This window comes from Lissotriton helveticus, chromosome 8 (genome assembly GCF_964261635.1).
Source record: "Lissotriton helveticus chromosome 8, aLisHel1.1, whole genome shotgun sequence".
NCBI lineage: Eukaryota > Metazoa > Chordata > Amphibia > Caudata > Salamandridae > Lissotriton > Lissotriton helveticus.
The window spans coordinates 1,244,805,585-1,244,825,119 of record NC_136069.1 but is presented as its reverse complement, the minus strand read 5'-3'; the positions used below and the strand labels follow the sequence as shown (position 1 = coordinate 1,244,825,119).

Genomic DNA, 19,535 nt, shown 5'->3' with positions numbered 1-19,535 from the left:
TGTGGTGTGAACACTTGTCACGATAAGTGTTCTGAACAACATCGGGGACTCCCTTTTCATTAGCTAGTCATCCAAGTATGGAAATACATGGACTCTCGATCATTGCAATGAAACTCCCACAACAGTCCGTACTCTCAGAGAGACATGTGGAACAATCATCAGTTCAAATGATAGACATTTGAATGAATAGTGCTGGAATCCCACTGTGAACTTCAAGTAACTTTTGTCAGTGGTAAGAAGTGAAAAATGGAAAAAGGAGTTCTGAAGATGAAGGGAAGCCAACTAGTCTCCTGCATTCAGGGCCAGCATGTTTGTGCTGAATTAATAAATCAAAAGCCGTAGACTCAGGATGCATCTATGATACCAGTCCTTTTTTGGGGACCAGAAGTAAAGGAAACAGAATTCTATGCTCTTTATATCCTGACGTAAGGAGGGCGGTCAAGAGGGAGGGACAGACAGGGTAGGGCAACCCTTTGGAGATTAGCCTGATGCCAACCATAGTGAACTTCTCAAATTGGTGGTAAACTGTATGATCCTGCCACCCACTAGAAGTAGATGATGTCGGGAGGTGGAGTTAAAGACGTTTTGAGTCAGCAAAGTTGGCTGAGAATGGTGGAGACTGGAATTGCTGCTATTGATGTTGTTCCTTAGATCCACCTCTATACCGATAGGAGAGGTATAGCTGCTGGAGCATCTGGTCACACTGAGAAGATTGCCTCTGCTGGGACTGCACTATACTAGGGTTGCCAAGAAACCTTCCATATTGTCAGTGTAACTGTCACACTGGAGAGGCTAGGCACAACACAAAAACTGTAGCTCAACCGTTCCTGAAGAACTCCCAAGATGGACAAGCTTTTTCTCCCAACAGCGGTTTACCATCAAAGGGCATGTCCAAGATTATGATGTGGCTTTAACATCTCCAGAGAAGCCAGTGGAATATATCCAAGCCTGCCAACACTGCAAGACAACTGTGTTTGTTGATCGAGCAACGATGACTGAAAAATCCAAGCAACACATCACCCTCTGTTTGGATGCATCAAATTCATAACTAACCAGGCACAGCAATCTGATTACTAATCAACACAAAGGCATGAACATACTGACTCAAGAGTTTTGTAGAATTAACAATGCAAAGGGTCAGGCAAAGCCTTTTCAGCCTAAACAGTCAAGTTTCTTGGACTTTCTCTCCAGACGTGCCATAAGGAAGGCATTCAAGTTCTGCTTCGATTAAAATGTTTGGACAAGTAGACTATACAAAGACAGGTGAGAGGACAAAAAATGTATTTCACCTAGAGCTAGTCCAAGATGTCAGTCTGCCTATCTGTGAATTGCCGGACCCGAATAGGTTTTTCTCCCAAGCAGCCAGGATAGGATCTTATAGGGCTTCATTCAATGAAAGCAAAGGCTCCTTCAGAGGATGAGGGTTGTAAGATCTCAGTCAAAATGTCATACTTCACTGCCGCAGAGGTTGAGGCTAATTTCAAGGATTTTGTAGAATTGCTCTACTAGAGACATAAATGAGTAAAATTGCTCTGAAGCAGGTCGACAGGAGTAAGAGATGTCTCCTTCTGGCGAAGTGTCCATGCCACTCGCATTTTGTAACTACATATATAAGTCACAATCTGTATTACACTGAGGAAGAAGGTTATCAGCTTCTGAATCACCATCCGGTGTACAGTAATATTAGCCTGAGCAGAAAATCTTCTCCATCTGTGCACAACTCTGAGCCCTAGGGAGGTACTCTTCAAAGTTAACATTGTTAAAGTTCAACTAAACTTTCTCCTTTGCCACATGGATAATATCCTCTGAAATTGCTAGCTCGGAGAGTGGCATTGTAGTTGGCAGGTGAGCGATGTTGGCAGGCTTTAACTTCTTAGGCGCAAGAGCAAGTAGAGGTTCGGCAACCGTGTCAGAGCGGTCAAGCCCTCCGGAATGTGCTCCCTTTGGAAGGCAGCCAAAAATTGCAACAGCTGTCAGGAACTGTTCTAGCTTTCCACAAGAGAAGGCCACAACCAACTGGTCAAATATAACCCAGAAGCACAAGTTACTATTTGTGTAACAATATATCTGTAAGAGACATTATTTAGTGATAGATTCCTTACCTTAGAATATCCCCAGGCGTCAGACTGGATCCGGAAAGTTTTGCTAGCAGTATCCCTGGGCGTCAGTAGGTGGCGTCGTGCGGTTCTGCATCCGTCGCTGGCGTCGTATGTGCCGAGATGACATCACGGAGACTACTTAGGCGCCACCCATGCGCGCTGACGTCGGTTCTTTCTTTTTCCGCGCCAGTAAGCGCAGATCCGGTTGGAGCACGTACCTCAGTCATTTTTTACTATCTTTTGATACTTTTGTCTTGTGTTGGTTTTCTCTGGTGCAAGTAGGGATGCCTGGTTTTAAGTCTTGCGGGGCCCGCCGTGGCAATATGTCAGTGGCGGACCCTCACGCAGTCTGTCTCTACTGCCTGGAGCGTGACTATGACTTCCGGTCCTGTGTGGACTGTAGGGCTGTGGCTCCGAAGGCCTTGAGGGAGCAGCACCGGAAGTTGCTTGAAGTTTGGCACTCGTCCCCGCGACACTCGAGGTCCAGGGTCGTTCCCGTGACCGCTCGCGGAGCCGTCATCACCGCTCCTCGGGATCCAAGCCTTCACCCTTGGATTCGGGTAAGAGATGACACAAAAAGAACTCGAAGAAGCATTTTCGCTCTCGGACATCCCCCGTCGGTCCTCAGATGCGGACGAGGTGGACAGGGGCTCCAACCCTAGGATCCTTCAAAGCCTGGGAGTCCTGCGGGCCTACGTGCCTTACCCGGGTCCGTCGGCGACTCCCGGCTGCGCTGCAGTGGATACCGTTGGTTCCACCTCTGCCCCCGTTCCCAGACGAGTTTGTTCCCGCCTGGAATCGAATTGGGAACCAGCGCTGGGCGGACCCCGGCCTGCGCCGTTCCCGGCACCATTTATTCCTTCCCCGGTCCCTGCCCCTCCGCTGAGGCCGGTGCCTACTACGCCGGTGGTGGAGGATGACTGGGAGGGGTCCGAGGACCCGCTTGCTAGTCAATGTGATTCTGAGCAGGACCGGGTGGACGACTTGGAGGAAGTCGGCGGCCTTGAGGTCTCCTCGTATCCGGGGTTTGCCTCTCCCCCGCCCCCTATGGAGGAAGGTGCCTCGTATACGGTGGTGCTCCTTCGGGCAGCTGAGGTCCTTAACCTCGATCTCCCCACGGCGACCCTTAAGACTAATCTCCTCACTGAGGTGCTGCAGTCGGTATCCACTTAATCGGAGCCGTTGCTGCCCTTTAATGATGCCCTCACCGAAGTCTTGTTGGGCACTTGGTCACGGCCCGCCAAGGAATCTATCACTAACGTGTCTCTTTCAGATACTTTGAATTTTTTTCAACACCAAGATCTTACTGACTAGGAAGAGTTTGCCATTGGAGACAACATTCAAAACTCCGAATGGTTCCTGGAGAAGGACCCTTTCCTTGAGGAAGAAGAGGACTTCTGCTTCCTGTTGTACTTTTTTTTTTTTTAAATGCAAAACTCATTTTGGGGATTGCACTCCAACTGGTGACTTAATAGTGAGCAAAAGTGATCGCTAAGGCATTTCACTGTGGGCCTTTGCCAGAAACAACTAGGCCTCCCAATCCTTGTTGGCTTTCAGAGGAGTGGACGCATACGAATTGCAGGCTGCAGAGTTGTGCTCCAATCCAAGACACCACACATACAGTAACTGAGAAAAGAGCACTAGTTAAGGCCGAATTTTGTCTGGTTTCATCATGTCCAGAGGTGAAATTGCATATAACGCTATCAGGTAACAGAGTGCAGCGCTATAGTAAGAATGTTGGTGGAAAACTATTCCAGAGACGTCTGAACCCTAGAAGGAAAATTCATAAGGTAAAGAATCTGCAGTAACGTGTTTCCATCAGTAATGGTTGGCACTGAATCTGGTGTTCTCTTAATGTCAACTATTACATTTATCAAGACTCTAGAGTAAAAGATCCTTCCTCTTTCTCCTTCAAAATGTACTAGCAATCCGACTCTGGCAAATAGACCAGCCAAACGCCCATATCAAATCGACTCTCAGAATCGGATGAATAATTAGCACTGTAGCCCAAGAAAAATCACTGTTGGACAGGACCCTTCTTTGGCATCAAATGCACCACTAGGATTGCGTTCTCAAACAATAGGATCACAAATTCTCACATGAATTAATCAATTACAAGTTTGTAGGATGCTGAACTATTTCATCCATACCAACTGAACCCTGGCTCCATGCAATTGAACAGGCACAATGAGGACAGATAGATCAATTTCCCTCTGTTTGAGGCATCATGGGCAAAACACACGTTCTAACATATGCAAAAGGCATAATTGTTGGTACCCTGGATGCTCGAGTGCCACCTCCCTCACACAGATCTCTGTCCTGGGATCTACAGTTTAAACCCCACTCACAAAACAAACTCTGAAACCACTCCAGAAGTGGTTCCAGCTCACCAATATACTTTGTAGGAGGCGCGTTTTTTCTTTTATTCCTAAATGGTGATGAAACTGGATGACCAAGATTCACTATGGGATTTCAATTTCTACTTTGTGTTTTACTGGCACCTGCCCAACTGATGGACCATGGTGGGAGTCTAGATTCGCAGTGTGGAAGTAAGGAACAAGGAAATTACCTTTGGTAACACTCTTTCTGCTCAATACTATCTCAAACTAGTTTTCTCACCATAGAATTTTCCCCAAGCGCCAGACTGGATCCGAAGATTTTTCACTGCAGTGGTCCAGTGTGTCGCTAGTGGTGCTGTGTGGCTTCACACTAGTTCTACAACCACTGCCACAAACGTGCCACCCCTGTACTCTGACATCAGTTTCTAATCTTTTCCCTTTACGCGCCCTCAGACAGGGAGCATGAACAACTGTGTGCTGATTTTTAGATGTTAAAAAGAGGTAATTCCACAGAACTGGGAGGTGTGAGGGCAATAAGGAGTCAGCAGTTAAGAATATCCACTGAAAGAGCAATACAGTAGGAAAGTAACTGATTATTATGAGTGATACTATAAAACCACAGATTCTTCACCTTAGGATAGATATCAAAGCAGTACCTCCCCTAGGTGGTGTGTCTTTGTGGTAGACTCAGACAAAACGTCTTGCAGAACCGAACGGGCATATTGTTCTTTCTCACCTGACCTGGCTGTCAAGGCAATAGTGCATCGTTAAAGTATGCACTGATGCCCACATCTCAGGCTGGAAGATATTAAGAATATGCACTCCTCGTGCCATAGCAGTGGTAGCAGCCTTAGCCTAGTTGGGATGGGCTCTCGGCCCCTGAAGAGCAGATCTTAATAGTAAAGACTATCTACCTCAACAAGGTCCCCTTCTGCACAGCTTTGCCTTTCTTTACTCTGGGGATTCTCATGCACAGGTAGCCTGGGTACCACATTCTCCTGGGTCCAATCTGGGGTCACCAGGATGACTTGGGCCTTGTTGTTCCAGATCATCTTCAGAACTCAGAAGTGTTGCAAATGCATCTAGGAGTCCCTAGTTCCATTCCAGCCAGAATGTATCTCCTAACAAGTGCACTTTTGGAAACAGCAAAGCGCAATACAGGTGACACTACACAAGTATCAGTGGTGAAAAGATCTAGCCAGGGTTTTCCCCTCTGGTGGAAAGCGCCATGTGCCACCTCAGGATGTAACCACCAACCGTGATCTGCCAGACGATTCTGCTTAGTTTGGCTGCCCTGGCATTCATGGACCCCGCCGAGTGATAGGTTACTTAGAAGATACCTTGGAGCTCCAACCATCTCCAGAGACAAAGGACCTCCTGGCACAGGACCCACTGCCCACTCGACCTGCATGTTACAGTGCCACATGGGAATGGTGTTGTCCATGATAATCTACACCAGCCTCCCCTTTATACACTGTAGCAAGGCCTTCAGAACCAGGTGAATGGTCCACAGCTCCATAAGGCTGATGTACAACCAGCCCTCCACTGGAGAGTAAAGTCCTCTGACTCCACCTTACCAAGGTGACTCCAACTCGCCAATCCAGAAGTGATATGTCCGAAACAACTGTCAGCGGGAAAGGGGGAGTGGCCTGCTACAGAACAAACTATAGTGGGTCAACAACCACTGTAGAGCTTGAGCTGCTGTCTCTTAGACTTGGATGGTGTTGGAAAGGCAGTCTTGGTGTTGGGCCCTCTATGACTTGAAATTTCACTCTCGCCACCATCTGCCACCTGGCATGGTTGACTAGGATCATAGCGCAAATTGCTTGGACTCATTGATGCAGAGGAAAAGCCATGAACTCCACTGTATCCAGGATTGCTGCAATGAATGGAAGCTTCTGATAGAGAATCAGGTATGACTTCGCTTGTTTATGGTGAATCCAAATGATGTCAGAAGTTCTGCTGTTGTTCAGAGGTGGTACACGAATGACTGTGGTGAGCGTGCCTTCAGGAGCCTTTCATCAGGGTACGGGAATACAGCGATTTCTGAGCTCAAGGATGTGCAGCGACCACAACCATTACTTTTTTGGACCACACAAGGGGAGGGGCATTGGTGAGGCTAGAGGGCAAACACGAAAAAATACTCCAATTGACCGCGTAATGGTCAGTTGAGTGGGAAGTAAAAACTGTACCCGAGGTCTAGAAACGAGGGGGGGGGGGGGGGGGGGGGGTGTTTAAGGAAAAAAAAAATTACCTAATATAAGGTTGTGTCTAACCCAACCATGCATGTGGGGGAAGAAACGAGTTTATTTATATTACCCTCACACACCCTAGTGGTGTCATGCTTCATCATCGGGTCACCCCGACCCCTACAAGTCGGGGTGGGCTCGACCACAGTGTTGGGAAGCTCTTCTGATATGTACAAAGAGAGGGGGCTCTAATTAAAAACACCCAGATAGATCCCCGGTATCCCTTTATTTTTGGGGTCTATCTGAGAAGTTAAAATAATGTATAGAAATTATTTATATAAGTGGGTCTTATCAGGATATTATGGTCCTATGACCCTAGTGCCGACATATTTCAGTCCACAGTGGCCATAAAGGTCCGGGACTTTCTTCAGGGCTAGCAGGCCCCCTATTAAAGGGAAGAAGGATGGGATTCCCTATCCTAACGGTGTTGTGAGGGCAGAGTAGGTACTCCTCAATAGTGTAAAATGCAGTGTGTGTCAACTGCCAGGCTCCGTCCAATTAGGGAGGTCGGCTGGCTTCACACAGGACCGGACGAATATGTGGGTGGTCTTCAATTGAAGGTCTCACCCCGCATAGCAACCTAGATCGGTTCCGGTCCTTGGCTTTGTGCACCTCGGGTACAGCTTTTACTTCCCACTCAACTGACCATTACGCGGTCAATTTTTTCGTGTTTGGCTACTTTGGGAGGACATACTCCGGTTATCACCTCTCCTACCCTTCGGGCGTCTGGACCATTCCAGCGCTCACTCGTGTTACGAGGCTAGAGGGCAGCCAGGTACACTGAAAATGTTCCAGGCCCACCATGAACCACAGGTAATATCTGTGGGACTAAAAGACAAGTATATAAAAATATGAATCCTGCAAGTCCAGTGACACCATCAAGTCGCCTGGGTCCAAAGCAGAGAGGATCTTGGCCAACATAAGCATCCGGAATCTGCCATTTCGTAGGAAGGCATTGAGAAGATGGAGGTCCAGCATAGGACTGAAGCCTGACATCCTTTTTGGAACAAGGAAATAGAGAGCGTAACAGCCCCTGCCTTTCTCAGAGTCTAGTACCTTCCCTATTGCACCTTCGAAGAACTCCCAAGTGTACCTCCTGTAGAATGAGACAGGTGCTCCTCTGAAATCCCTTTTGTTTTATAAGGTATATTGGATGGGGAGAAAAGAAAGGGTAGGGCATAGCTGTTTTAAATAATTTTCAGGACCCATCTGTTGGGACGAGATGAATAGCAAACCTGGGATGAAATGCTGAAACTTGCCTCCCACTGGGTGGGCTTGAGCCACTGAGGGCAAATAAACATGGTCAGTTGGTTGGTGTAGTAAGGTAGGAGGTATTAGAAGACTAGTGCCCCTGCTTGCTCACATGTCTGCTGGAACTACGTCCTAAGCCCTGAAAGGACTGGACTGACTGCTGCAATACTAGATGTGAAAGCGGTCTTTTCTGTAAGCCAGTCCCACGGGAATAGCCTCTAAATTTCCAAAAGTGGTGTGGAAATTGTTTAGTAGGAGCCAAAAGCCACGAAATAAAGTGCAGCAGCTCTACTATCCTTAAATAGTTTCAAGTGGAGTCTGCAGTCTCGCCGAAGATGCAAGCTCAATCAAAGGGCATGTCCATCAGCAAAGCCAGCACATCCCTGGAGAAACCAGTAGGTGTAATCAAGGCATGCAGATGAACAGACACTTTAGAACCAGCCTCCATGCCAGGGCAATCTGTGGTATCCAAATCTGCGTGGATAACCTATTTGCCCACATCTTGTCCATCATTTATTGTTTGAACAACGATATGGCCATATCCCAAAGGGCATGGGTGTAATGACCCAAAAGGCAGATTGCATTGACAGATCACAATGCTGAACTGTGTGAAGAAAACGTGTTTGCGAAAGGCGTAAATTTTCTTAGATTCCCTATCAGAAGGAGTAGTAGGGAATACATTGGGATTCACTTTACTGGTCTTGGTCTGCACAATAAGGCTCTCTTGAGTGGGATGATTGGTAAGAAGATCAGAATCACCAGGAGCGAGTCCGTGACTTCTGGCCACCACATGCCTGTTCACAGGCAGGTAAGAACATGGTTTCAACCAGGTAGCCATCAGAGTTTCTATAAGAGTATCATTGAAAGGATGCCAGGGCTCAGAAGTTACTGGCCCAGGCTGCGTAATTTCCATCTCAACATTCATTTTAGTTACAATGAAGGGCAGCTGTAGGTCCAGCACCTTGGATGCCATTTGGACCACCACTACAAATGAGGCACTTTCGTTAGTTGGTGGCCCATGTGGAGAGTCAAGCTCTGACTCAGAAGAGGTGACAAGCCAAATGCTGTTCATTAAATAAAAGTATAACACATCATCTGGGTAATGGTGGGAAGCAAGCAATCCTCACCTTACTGTCTTTATCAACATCCTGGAGTGCTCACTGCTCTGGCACAGGATCCCAGTCAGAAAAGATAATGAAGCCTCTGTTTATAGCTGTGATGCTACAGAAGCAAGAGGATTAGAGTCAGGTTGCATGATGACCAGTTACGCTTTTGTAAGAGGACATCGGTCAAACTTGGGCTGATATAGGTATCTGCAAAAGCTCCCAAGGGGTAAACAACGCAGGGGTAGGACCGGATGATGGTAATCTGAGCGGAGGCTGTTACAGTTCTTTGGGGTCTTAAGGGGCGCAGTCCCAGGCACAACCTGAAATCTTTAGTTTTCGGTGTGGACATCTTTCCCCTAGCACACGGAAGTTTAGAAGTTGTCAGAAAACGGACAAATTCAGGCATGGAGCTCTGGATCCACATTGAAAGACACAGAAATAGAGGAACTGAAATTAGAGTGCAGGGGTGGCACTACAATTTGGCTCCGTCACTTCAGCGGTATGTGGAGCAAACGTGGAGCTGAACAGCACCACCTAGCAGTGTACAGGAGCACTGCTATGAAAAAACCCAGAACCAGTCTGGCGCCTGGGGAATATTCTAAGGTGAGCTATGGGTAAACATATCCTTCAGAAACACCTGTTCCCTACTATCAAAGGGCTCAGCGTGTGCATATGTTACCAGGTTCCAGGCTCTGGCTGGGAAGTTTAAAATGTAAATAATCTGCAGAAGGAATAGTATCCTTTAGAAACAAAGTTTAAAAATAGATTTATGATTCAAACCAGAGCTTAATTAATAAACTGGGTCTAAAATAAGCCCTTATTTTTTTTATTAAACAAGGGTGGTTTCTTGCTTTTAACTAGGACAGTTTCTGAAACAGGGAGATACCACCACTGGGACAGTCCTAAGTAGGTATGCCTTTGGAAGAAGGGGAAGGCATAGTCACTGTAACATAAGGGAGGGAGGGTAGCAGGGACAAAGGGGTACAGGGAACCTGGAACAAGAGGACACATAGCAACTTAATCTAGGGTAGACAGGGAAGGTGAACAGTAGAGAGAGGGTCACTGGGACAGACCTGCTTGCTAGGACAGGCAAGGTTACTATTGCAGGGAGAGTCAATGTCACTGGGAAAGGGAGAGACAAGTTCACTGCATTAGAGAGGGTCAACGCCACTGGAGGGCGAGGGCTGGTCACTGGGAGAGTGGGGGACAAGGTCACAGAAAATAAGAATAGCAAGGTCACTGGTAGAGAAGGCGACAATGTTACTGGGCCAGAGGCAGACAAGGTCATTGGGACAGAATTACTTAGACAGTGGACGCCAAGGTCACTGGACAAAGAGGGGGCAAGGATATTTAAAATAGCGTCATAATTTTCAGTTTCAGACAAATTATACCAATAGTCTGGGGAGTGGACAGGCATTCCATTTATCTGGGTTGGAGAACCACTAATTAATTATTTGAAATCATCCTTAAAGTGCTTGCCAGTTCAGAAAAATCATCCATTGTCAAAAGTATTTCAAGGGCAATTATCAGGTGTGCATATTTTCAATAGGTTATATTTATTATTTTCCCAATGAAAAACCCAGAGCAACTCTTATTCCATTCATATATGTCAAATACACATACTAGCGCAGCTAAAGGGAGAAGGACATGAAGGAAGGTAGGACTCACCAAGCTTTTGACGACCTTTAACAATTCCTCCATCACCACTGCAATGCCCTGGTATCCAAGGAGGCGGCAGATGACTTTAAAATGAGGCGGGCCAACAAAGTTTCGATAGTTGCTGTAAATGCTGCTGTACGCCAAATTCAAGGCCTAAAGAAAGAAAAGTAGTGCTATTTTATGTATTGTAAGTAGACTGGTTAACAGTAACGTTATATCTTTTTTTTTTTTTCACAACCAATTTTATTGAGCAAATGAGCATTAAGAACGTGGTATCTCCACAACCGAAGAACACCACGACAGCATCAAAATAGCAATTACACAGGTAGCAAATGCGAGAGTAGACTCAGAAATATGCTCAGTATAGAAGCACCCCAGTGACCCACCCTAGCCCACAACACCACCCCCCCGCCCCGAACACCCCCCACCCCCCCACCACACGTGCACAGAAAGCAATACAGAAAAGCAAGTAGGTGCAGCGCCACCAGGGCAGCGGTACTTCGGGCCAACAGTGTCACTGTGAACAAATGTCCTCCTCACGCTCCACTGGGGGGTCCAGGAACAGACCACGATAGTCAGCCCAACGCTTCCAAATTTTGAAGTGCTTGTGGGGACAGCCCCTTGCTTCAAAGACCGGTCTCTCCAGCCCCATGAAGTAATCCAGCCCCGCCTTCCAAGCAGAAAGGGGGGGGGCCCTCACCGCTTTCCATGCCCGGGCCAGGTCTCGCTTGGCCACAACCAGCCCCAAGAGCAGTAAATGGCGCTTATATACGTTACCCCCAATTCCTTCCATGATGTGCAACAGGCCCAACCGGTGGGTACGAGGAAGGTCCCAGCCCAGCACCTCAGCCAGGCAGCTCCACACACCCCTCCAGAACCCAGTCAGCCGGCCACACGCCCACACAGTATGCAGTAAGGACCCAGGCACCGCACCACAGCGCAAGCATTCCGGGGATGCAATCAAACCAGCTTTCCACAAACGTTCACGTGTATAGTATACCCGGTGTAGGTACCTGAACTGAATAAGCCGGAGCCGGATAGCAATGGCAGTTCCACGTGGGGACTCCAGCGCCTCCCTCCAGTCGTCGTCATCAAGGGGACCCACGTCCACCTCCCACGCCTCCCGAAGGGAGTGCAGGGTGGAGGAGCAGTGGACAACAAGTGTCTGGTATATCTTGGAGACCTTCCTGTCTCCCAAGTCTCCCATAAACAACTTGGCCTCGATCGGGCTAAACTCTGGCAGGGAGTCGAGACCGGCGACGCTCGGGGCGAGGGCATGGCGCAGCTGAAGGTAACGGAAGAATTGGGATTGAGGCATCTGGAATTCCGTGCGGAGCTCCTCGAAGGATTTGAGAGTAGTGCCAGACATGACCTGTCCCAGTTGTGCAACCCCTATGGCCTCCCAACCCTCAAAGCCAGCCAGAGCCGCCAGCTCAGGGAGCAGACCATTATGCCAAAGCGGCGTCTCGGCCGTCAACTTGCCCCACCACCCCATGCGACGCAAGGATTGTCGCCATACGGCAAAGACCACCCTTGTGACCGATGGTAACCCGCGACGCAGGCGAGCCGAATACAGAATGGTGTGGAGCGTATGGTCACCCATGAGTGACCGTTCCAGGGCGTATGCCGGATCACTTCTATCTCCATACCACCACTCATTAAGTACAAGCAGCTGGGAAGCCTGGTAGTAGGAGAGGAGGTCCGGGGTGGCCAGGCCGCCACAGTATGTGGACAGAAAACACGTCTTCAGTGCTACTCTAGCCGCACCCCCATCCCACAGGAAACGACCCAACACAGAGTTAACCTGACGGAACCACTCCAGGCCGATAGGGTATGGGAAATTCTGGAGCTGGTATAGTAGACGCGGAAGCGCCACCATCTTGAAGATGGCCGATCTACCAAAGATAGTGAGCGGCATCCTGGACCAAGTTTTGACATCAGCCTGTATTCGTTCCCACACCGGCAGGACTCCACGCGCCCAGGCCATAGCCCGCGACTCCGATAGAAAAACGCCCAAGTACTTTAGGCCTCCCGTCGCCACCCGCAACTCCGCTGCCCAGGGGTCGGCCACCACTCCGCCGCCCAGCACCCACAGGGTCGATTTATTGAGGTTGAGATGGAGGCCCGACGCCTCGCCAAATGCCCGCATAATCTCCAGGACCCGGGGGCCCGAGCGTTGCAGGTCGGTAAGAAAGAAGAGGACATCATCCGCATACAGCGCAATTCTGTCCGTCAGGCCCCCATTCCAGACAAAGCCACACAATTGGGCATCCACTCGTACCCGCGACGCCAGGGGCTCCATGGCAAGGGCAAATAGATACGGGGACAGGGGGCAGCCCTGCCGAGTGCCACGTCTTATACGGAAACGCCCAGAGGTAGCACCAACCACACGGACCGAGGCCGTCACGTTAGTATAGAGGAGACGGACGTACGACAAGAAAACCGGCCCCAGGTTGAGGCGGGCCAGGAGGGCAAACAAATAAACCCAATTCACAGAATCAAAGGCCCTGTCCATATCCGCCAAGAAAAGTGCCGCCTGTTCATCGCTAGCTCCCATAGCATCCACAGCCGCCTGTGCCCGTCGGATGTTGTGTCGGGTAGCCCTCCCAGGCATGAAGCCAGCCTGGTCCGGATGGACCAGGTCAGAGATGTGGGGTAGCAGGCGGTTCGCCAAGGCCTTAGCAAGGATCTTAGCCTCGATATTTAACAAGGAAATAGGCCGGTAGGAGTCGTGCCTGTCCGGCTCCCTGCCCGGTTTCAAAAAGACCACGATCTCGGCATGGCGCCAGTCCGGCGGCATCTCCCCCTGCACCCGCGCCGCCTCCAGGGCACGCCGATAGTGGGGCCCCAGCTGGACGTGAAACTGTTTATAGAATTCACACGGGTAGCCACTCGGGCCGGGCGCCTTCCCGGCATTCAGTTGACCTAAGGCCTCCCCGAGTTCCTCAGCCGTGAGCGGGGCGTCCAGGGCGGTCCTGGTCTCATCAGGAACGGCCCGCGGTAGCAGGTCGTCAAGATAAGCGGAGATCCCAGCCTCCTCCAATTGGTCACATGGGGCGTACTGCGTCGCATAATAGCGGGCAAAGCTGGCCGCCAACAGGGCCGGGTCAGTCATCACTGAGCCGTCCTCAGCCGTAAGGCCCGGCAACACAAGAGGCTGGAAAGTCGCCTGGCACAACCTGTGCAGCATAGTGCAGGAATTGTCGCCCCACTGGTATACCCTGCTGCGTGTGGCGAGCCACGCCTGCCGGGCTTCATCGTGTAAGACGGAGGCATACGATCGTTGGGCCTGTAGGAGCCGCCGCGCCACATCGTCGTCGCCCCCAAGACCACCACACCGTTCCAACTCCTCCACACGGGCGGCAGCGGTCGCAATGGCTTCCTGATGTTTCCGCCCAGCAGCCACACACCATGCAATATCAATACCCCGTACCGTGGGTTTCAGCGCCTCCCACACCACCATTGCATCCACATCACCCACAAGATTCTCACGCCAATAAAGATCAATCGCCACGCGCAGGTGATGTACATATTCGGGCTTTTGCAGCTGCCAAGACGACATCCGCCATCTAAACGGCTGTCGTCGGGAAGGGAGGGTCATAGTCGCCAGGACCGGGGAGTGATCAGACAGGCCCCTGGGGAGTATCACCGCATCCCTGACGCGACTCAGACAGGCACCCGGCACAAACAGATAGTCCAGCCTTGAAAAGGACCCATGCACCGCTGACACAAATGTGAACTCACGCTCAGTGGGATGAAAGTGGCGCCACACATCAACCCATCCCAGGCCACTCGCAGTCGCGCTCAATCTGGTGGGAGCAGCAGCGGGGGAGGGATCTACCACAGCCGGCGCCCGCCTCCGACGATCCAGGCCCACATCCATAACCTCATTCCAGTCACCTCCCACCATGGTCAGCACATCCGGAATCTCATCCCACAGTGCGAACAGCCGCTCAGACAGGGCCCATTGGAGAGGGGGGGGGGCGTACACGCTACCAAACACCACCTGTTCAGAGCCCAGCTGGCCCTTGATAAAAACAAAGCGGCCCTGAGGGTCTATCCATTGCTTCTCATGCACATAAGCCACTCTGCGGTGCACCAGGATAGCCACCCCCCGCGAGCCCCTTGCAAAACCGGCATGGTATACCTGTTGAAACCCATATCTCTGGAGGCTTAGGGCCTTGGAGCCCAGCATGTGGGTCTCCTGAAGCAGCAGCACATCTATCATCTCCCTCTTCCCCCATCGTAGCACAGCCCCACGCTTGATTTTATCCAATATCCCTCTCACATTCCACGTCACAACACGCAGGACCTTAGAAGAAGACACAGTCACGGCATCAGCCATAGTCAATACCGGGACCAGCACTCGGCCCTCCACACCACCCCGGCGCACCCCACAAAACAACATAAGCAACGATCATAGGCACGTGTGGTCCCCCCCTACCCATCCCAAAACTCAGCAACCCCCCCCAGACCCAGGCCCCCCCAACTATTAGCAACCAAAAAACATCCCCCCACGCCCCGCTCCCCCCGCCCCAATACTTCAGAGAACATTGAAGCATCTGTCGCGGCATGGAAAGTCCCGGATCCAGAACAGAGAACCCAGGGCCCGCCATACCAATGGATCCCAACACCCCAATCAACACACACACACCACCCCCCCCACTACACTCACAACCGTGAGGGTCAGAGGCCCCCAAATGGTGCCTCCCGAGCCCTACCAAGCTCCCGCCAAAATCAACAGGAGTCAGGAACCAGGAACAGACTGGCATAGGAAAGTCAAAAAAGAACAGTCTCACCAGCCTACGAAGGGCAACTCAGGACTCAGCAACAAGGTCCAGTCCCACCAGTGTTCAACTGTCGGCATCAGAGCGTTCCGAGTCCCTCGCACCACTCTCCTGCGATGCACCAGCAGAGGCCGCCCGCCTCCGTGACCGGGACCTCCGATGACGACCCCTCCGGCCCCGGTGGTTCGACCGCTCCGGCGATGACCTCTGGGACCCGCCCGGATTCAGGCCCGGCTGGGGATGCGGCCGGAGCTGCACCGTCTCGTCGGTCCAGCGGAAAACCTCCTCAGGCGAATCAAAGAAGTGTGTTCTGGACTGGTGCACCACTCGCAGACGGGCCGGGTATAGGAGAGAGTATTGGAGCTGCAAGCCCCTCAACTTGGCCTTGGCGGCCACAAAGGATTGTCTCTGCTTCTGCACCAACCTCGTGTAGTCAGGAAAGATCATAATGGCACAATTTTCAAAGGTAAGCGAGCCTTTAGCCCTGGCCTCCCGCAGGATGACGTCACGGTCGTGATAATTCAACAGGCGGGCTATGACAGACCTGGGACGCTCACCCTCCGGGGGCCGCTGAGTTAGGGCCCTATGCGCCCTCTCGATAACGAAACACGTGGACAGCACCCCTTCGGGGAGCCAACTCTCCAGCCACCTGGTCAAGAACCCCTCCATGTCGTCTTTCTCACACCTCTCCGGAAAGCCAATAAAGCGGAGGTTGTTCCTCCGTGCGCGCCCCTCGGCATCCTCCACGCGGGCCGCCAACGTCTTCTGGACTCCCTCCACTTCCGCCAACCGCTTCTTCAGGGCGCCGACGTCCGTCTCGGTCACCGTTATTCGGGACTCGGCCTCGGTGATCCGACCCACCGCATTCCGGAGATCCTGGCGCAACAGCGCGACATCTTCACCCACCGCTCCAATTTTGGCATCGAGCGCATCCCGGGATTGGGTGATGGCCGCCAGGATCGCCGCATTGTCCGGCCCAGGGCCACCGCTGCCACCGGCCGCCCCGGAGCCACCACTAGGCCCCGTGAATTTATCGATAGGGCCATGCTTAGGCGGGCCGCCACCTCCGGTTCTGGTCATGGCCCAGCACGGGCTCGCCGGGACCGCTCGCCGGGCAAGGTCGGCACCCCTTCCAAAAAGGCTCAGGACCCCCCAGGTACCGCCACTAGCGCTGGAGGCCCAGGCCCCTGATAAGAACTGAGGTAGGAGAGTCCCAAGAGGCCAGCCCAGGCCCTAGGCCACGAAATCCGGAGACCGGCCCCAACCAGGCGGGACAGGCCGTCTCGGCGTCGACCACCACACGAGTCCGCCCAAGGTGCACGGACTGGGATGCGCTTCGGGGGCAAGTCCACTATGGGAGGCGCCGGAGGCCCCCGGCCCCGGGTCAAGACGTCGGCTCCGGGTCCTCAATGGGAGACTTGGCAGGCCAATACAAGCCGGCGCCGCGAAACTCAAGGCCCCGGCTTCACAGGGGCAGGACAGGCCTCCACCACACCGTGCTGCCCACAAGCGTCGTCGGGGAAACCAGCGGAGGCAGGGCACCCCCGCAATCCTCGGGCTGCCGACCCCACAATGCTGGGCCGAGGTGCGCGCCGCCGACGCCACCCCCTGCAGCCACCACTTGGCGCCCTGAAAATCAATGTCCCCGGCTCACGGCCAGTCACCAGGCCGCACTCCGCCGCCGGCGTTCCAAGGTCTCAGAAGGGACGGGAGCGCAGGAGCAACGCACCGGAGAAGACAGGACCCCCTCCTGGACCGATGCAACCTGCCAAGTCCCATCCGCGGGCTCGGGGGTCAGGACGCTGCAGGGCCAGGCCAAGGTCCGCAACCGCCACTCGGCGTCCCGAAAATCGAGGTCCCCGGCTCACGGCCAGCTGCCAGGCCGCACACCGCCGTCGGCGCCACAGGGTTCCAGAGAGGGTGAAGACGCGGGACCAAGACACCGGAGACGGCAGGACACTCCCCTGGATCGATGTCACCTGCCAGGCGGTCACTGCGGGCTCGGGGGCCAGGATAAGTGAGCAAAGTAAGTCCGGGCCAGCGGGAGCTCTACAAGGCTGCGACCGCCATCGTCGCCCGCCAAGCCACGCCCCCAACGTTATATCTTTTGCCCTGAGTTGTTTGACCCCAGTAGAAATTATCACTTACAGTTTTAATACAATTACATTGCATGCCTAACACACACGTTGAAATAAACTTTATATTCTTCACGCTTTGGTTCAAGGGAGTGCAAATACTTATTACAAGACAGAATCAAAAATAGATCTGCTTGGTTAGAAAAATACACCAGTGCAAAACCCATATGAGAAAAAATGGAATGAAGTGAAAAAAGGTTGTTACAAAGAGCATATGGTGCCCATCAAAAATAAAGTTTTTCTCTTTCCATTGTTTGGTGCTGTGCAAGGAACTAAGGGACTAAGGGGCGAATACCAACTCCCTCCATCAGAGCATGCGCCAAACAAAAAAATTGGCAAAAAGATGGTTTACTTTTAGGCTTGCTTAAACGGGTATAGGTTGTCATTCTTTGTCTGGAGGACTTGCAGTTTTCACTGACTCTTTGGATCAAATGTCAAGGAAGCCCATTCTTTGCCACATCACACTGAGTACTTGCGTCCCGCGGCCCTCTGCTCTCTACTCTTAGTGGCATGTGGCACCAGCTGGTAAACTGGCAAAGAAATGTGAATTGTGCTATACAGTTTTATTTACATTTTAGTGGCCTCTGGTTGAATATAGAATTATAGTGAGTCTGCCAATAAGCCTTGTGTATTAGTCACATACTCAAACTGTATTCTAGATACCACTGGCAGCCAAGTGAGAGCGTTGGACACTGATGAATGTGTGCCCTTCATCTCAACCTAAAGGCCAGTCATTGTCTTAATCTGAATGTGTGCATAGTTGGATAAACACTTTAACAAGGTTGCCCACAAGTGTGCTACCTGCATAACCTATTCTTGAGAGGACGACTAAGAACTGTTATGTTGGCCCTACATGCCTGAACCTAGCTGGTTTCAACTCCATTCAAGGATGCTGGGACATACTAGACTGTATAAGGCATTAGGTACAGAAATGGCCACCCATCCCCTTTCTGCTGGGCAGTGGAGTTAAACACGGCGGGCGTTCAGGTCAGCCAGCCCCTGTCACGTGGCCTCTCCCAGAACCCTGTAATGGATATAGTCAATATCCTTGCGGCAATGCTTAATTTGAGCTGGTGGTTTCCAGTGCTCCTCACCAGCAATTAATTGTCAACATCTGCACTTATGACAGCTGCCTCATGGTGGTGCTGTTTGTGTAATATAGAGATGAGCACAATAACAGTTGTTTATTAATCAATTAGATATTACAACTCAAACCTGCCTCCCAAGCCATTCTTATAGCTGTGGGGGGGCCTCGAACAGTCTAAATTGTCACACTTGCAGCAGCAGGATGGCTAGTAATTGCGTATGTACTGTCATTGGCAACAGCAATGGGTGGTGCAAGCTGGAACGGCCTCCTCACGCAGGCCTTGGCACTTACTTATTTTACAAATTAAGCACTTCCCAGTTGTACACCGTGTGAGAAGTTGGCCTGATATGCAGTGCTCACTATTCTAGTGATCACTATGTATCAGTCCAGACAACCCTTATTGATGATTGGTTGTAAGTCAACCTTATAGACCAGCTATCCTAGTAGCATGGATACGAGCAGTCTAAGGCTAAGACTCTAGAGGGCGTGTTAAGCCAGCTGTTTTACCATCACATATACCCCTTGAACACCAAGTGAAAGGACACCACACAAGTTGTTATGAAAATAAATGTATATTTATTTCTAACAAGACTACCCTGGCTCTTTATGAGACAGGGAGCTAAGCACACAACAAAACTCTTACGAAAATACTTAAAGTCGCACAATTTACACAAATGCCCGAGGGGCACGAAAAAACATATACTATACAAGTGGAATGCGAAATTACTAGCAGGTAAGTAATACTTTTCTAGACTGTAGAAACGCTAGGCCTACCATAATGCTGAACCCTTGGATTAGAAGCAGGAGGCCTAGGGACGCCGTG

General features: G+C 51.2%; 1 protein-coding gene across 2 annotated transcripts in view; it reads right to left on the bottom strand.

Annotated features, from left to right (window-relative positions):
• CYFIP1 (cytoplasmic FMR1 interacting protein 1) overlaps window positions 1-19,535 on the bottom strand; it is a 488,976-nt gene that overhangs the window by 71,484 nt on the left and 397,957 nt on the right. For both annotated transcript variants that reach the window (XM_078658231.1, XM_078658230.1), the window contains exon 24: window positions 10,713-10,856. In XM_078658231.1, the coding sequence (XP_078514357.1) occupies window positions 10,713-10,856 (144 nt within the window). The remainder of the gene's footprint in view (window positions 1-10,712; window positions 10,857-19,535) is intronic.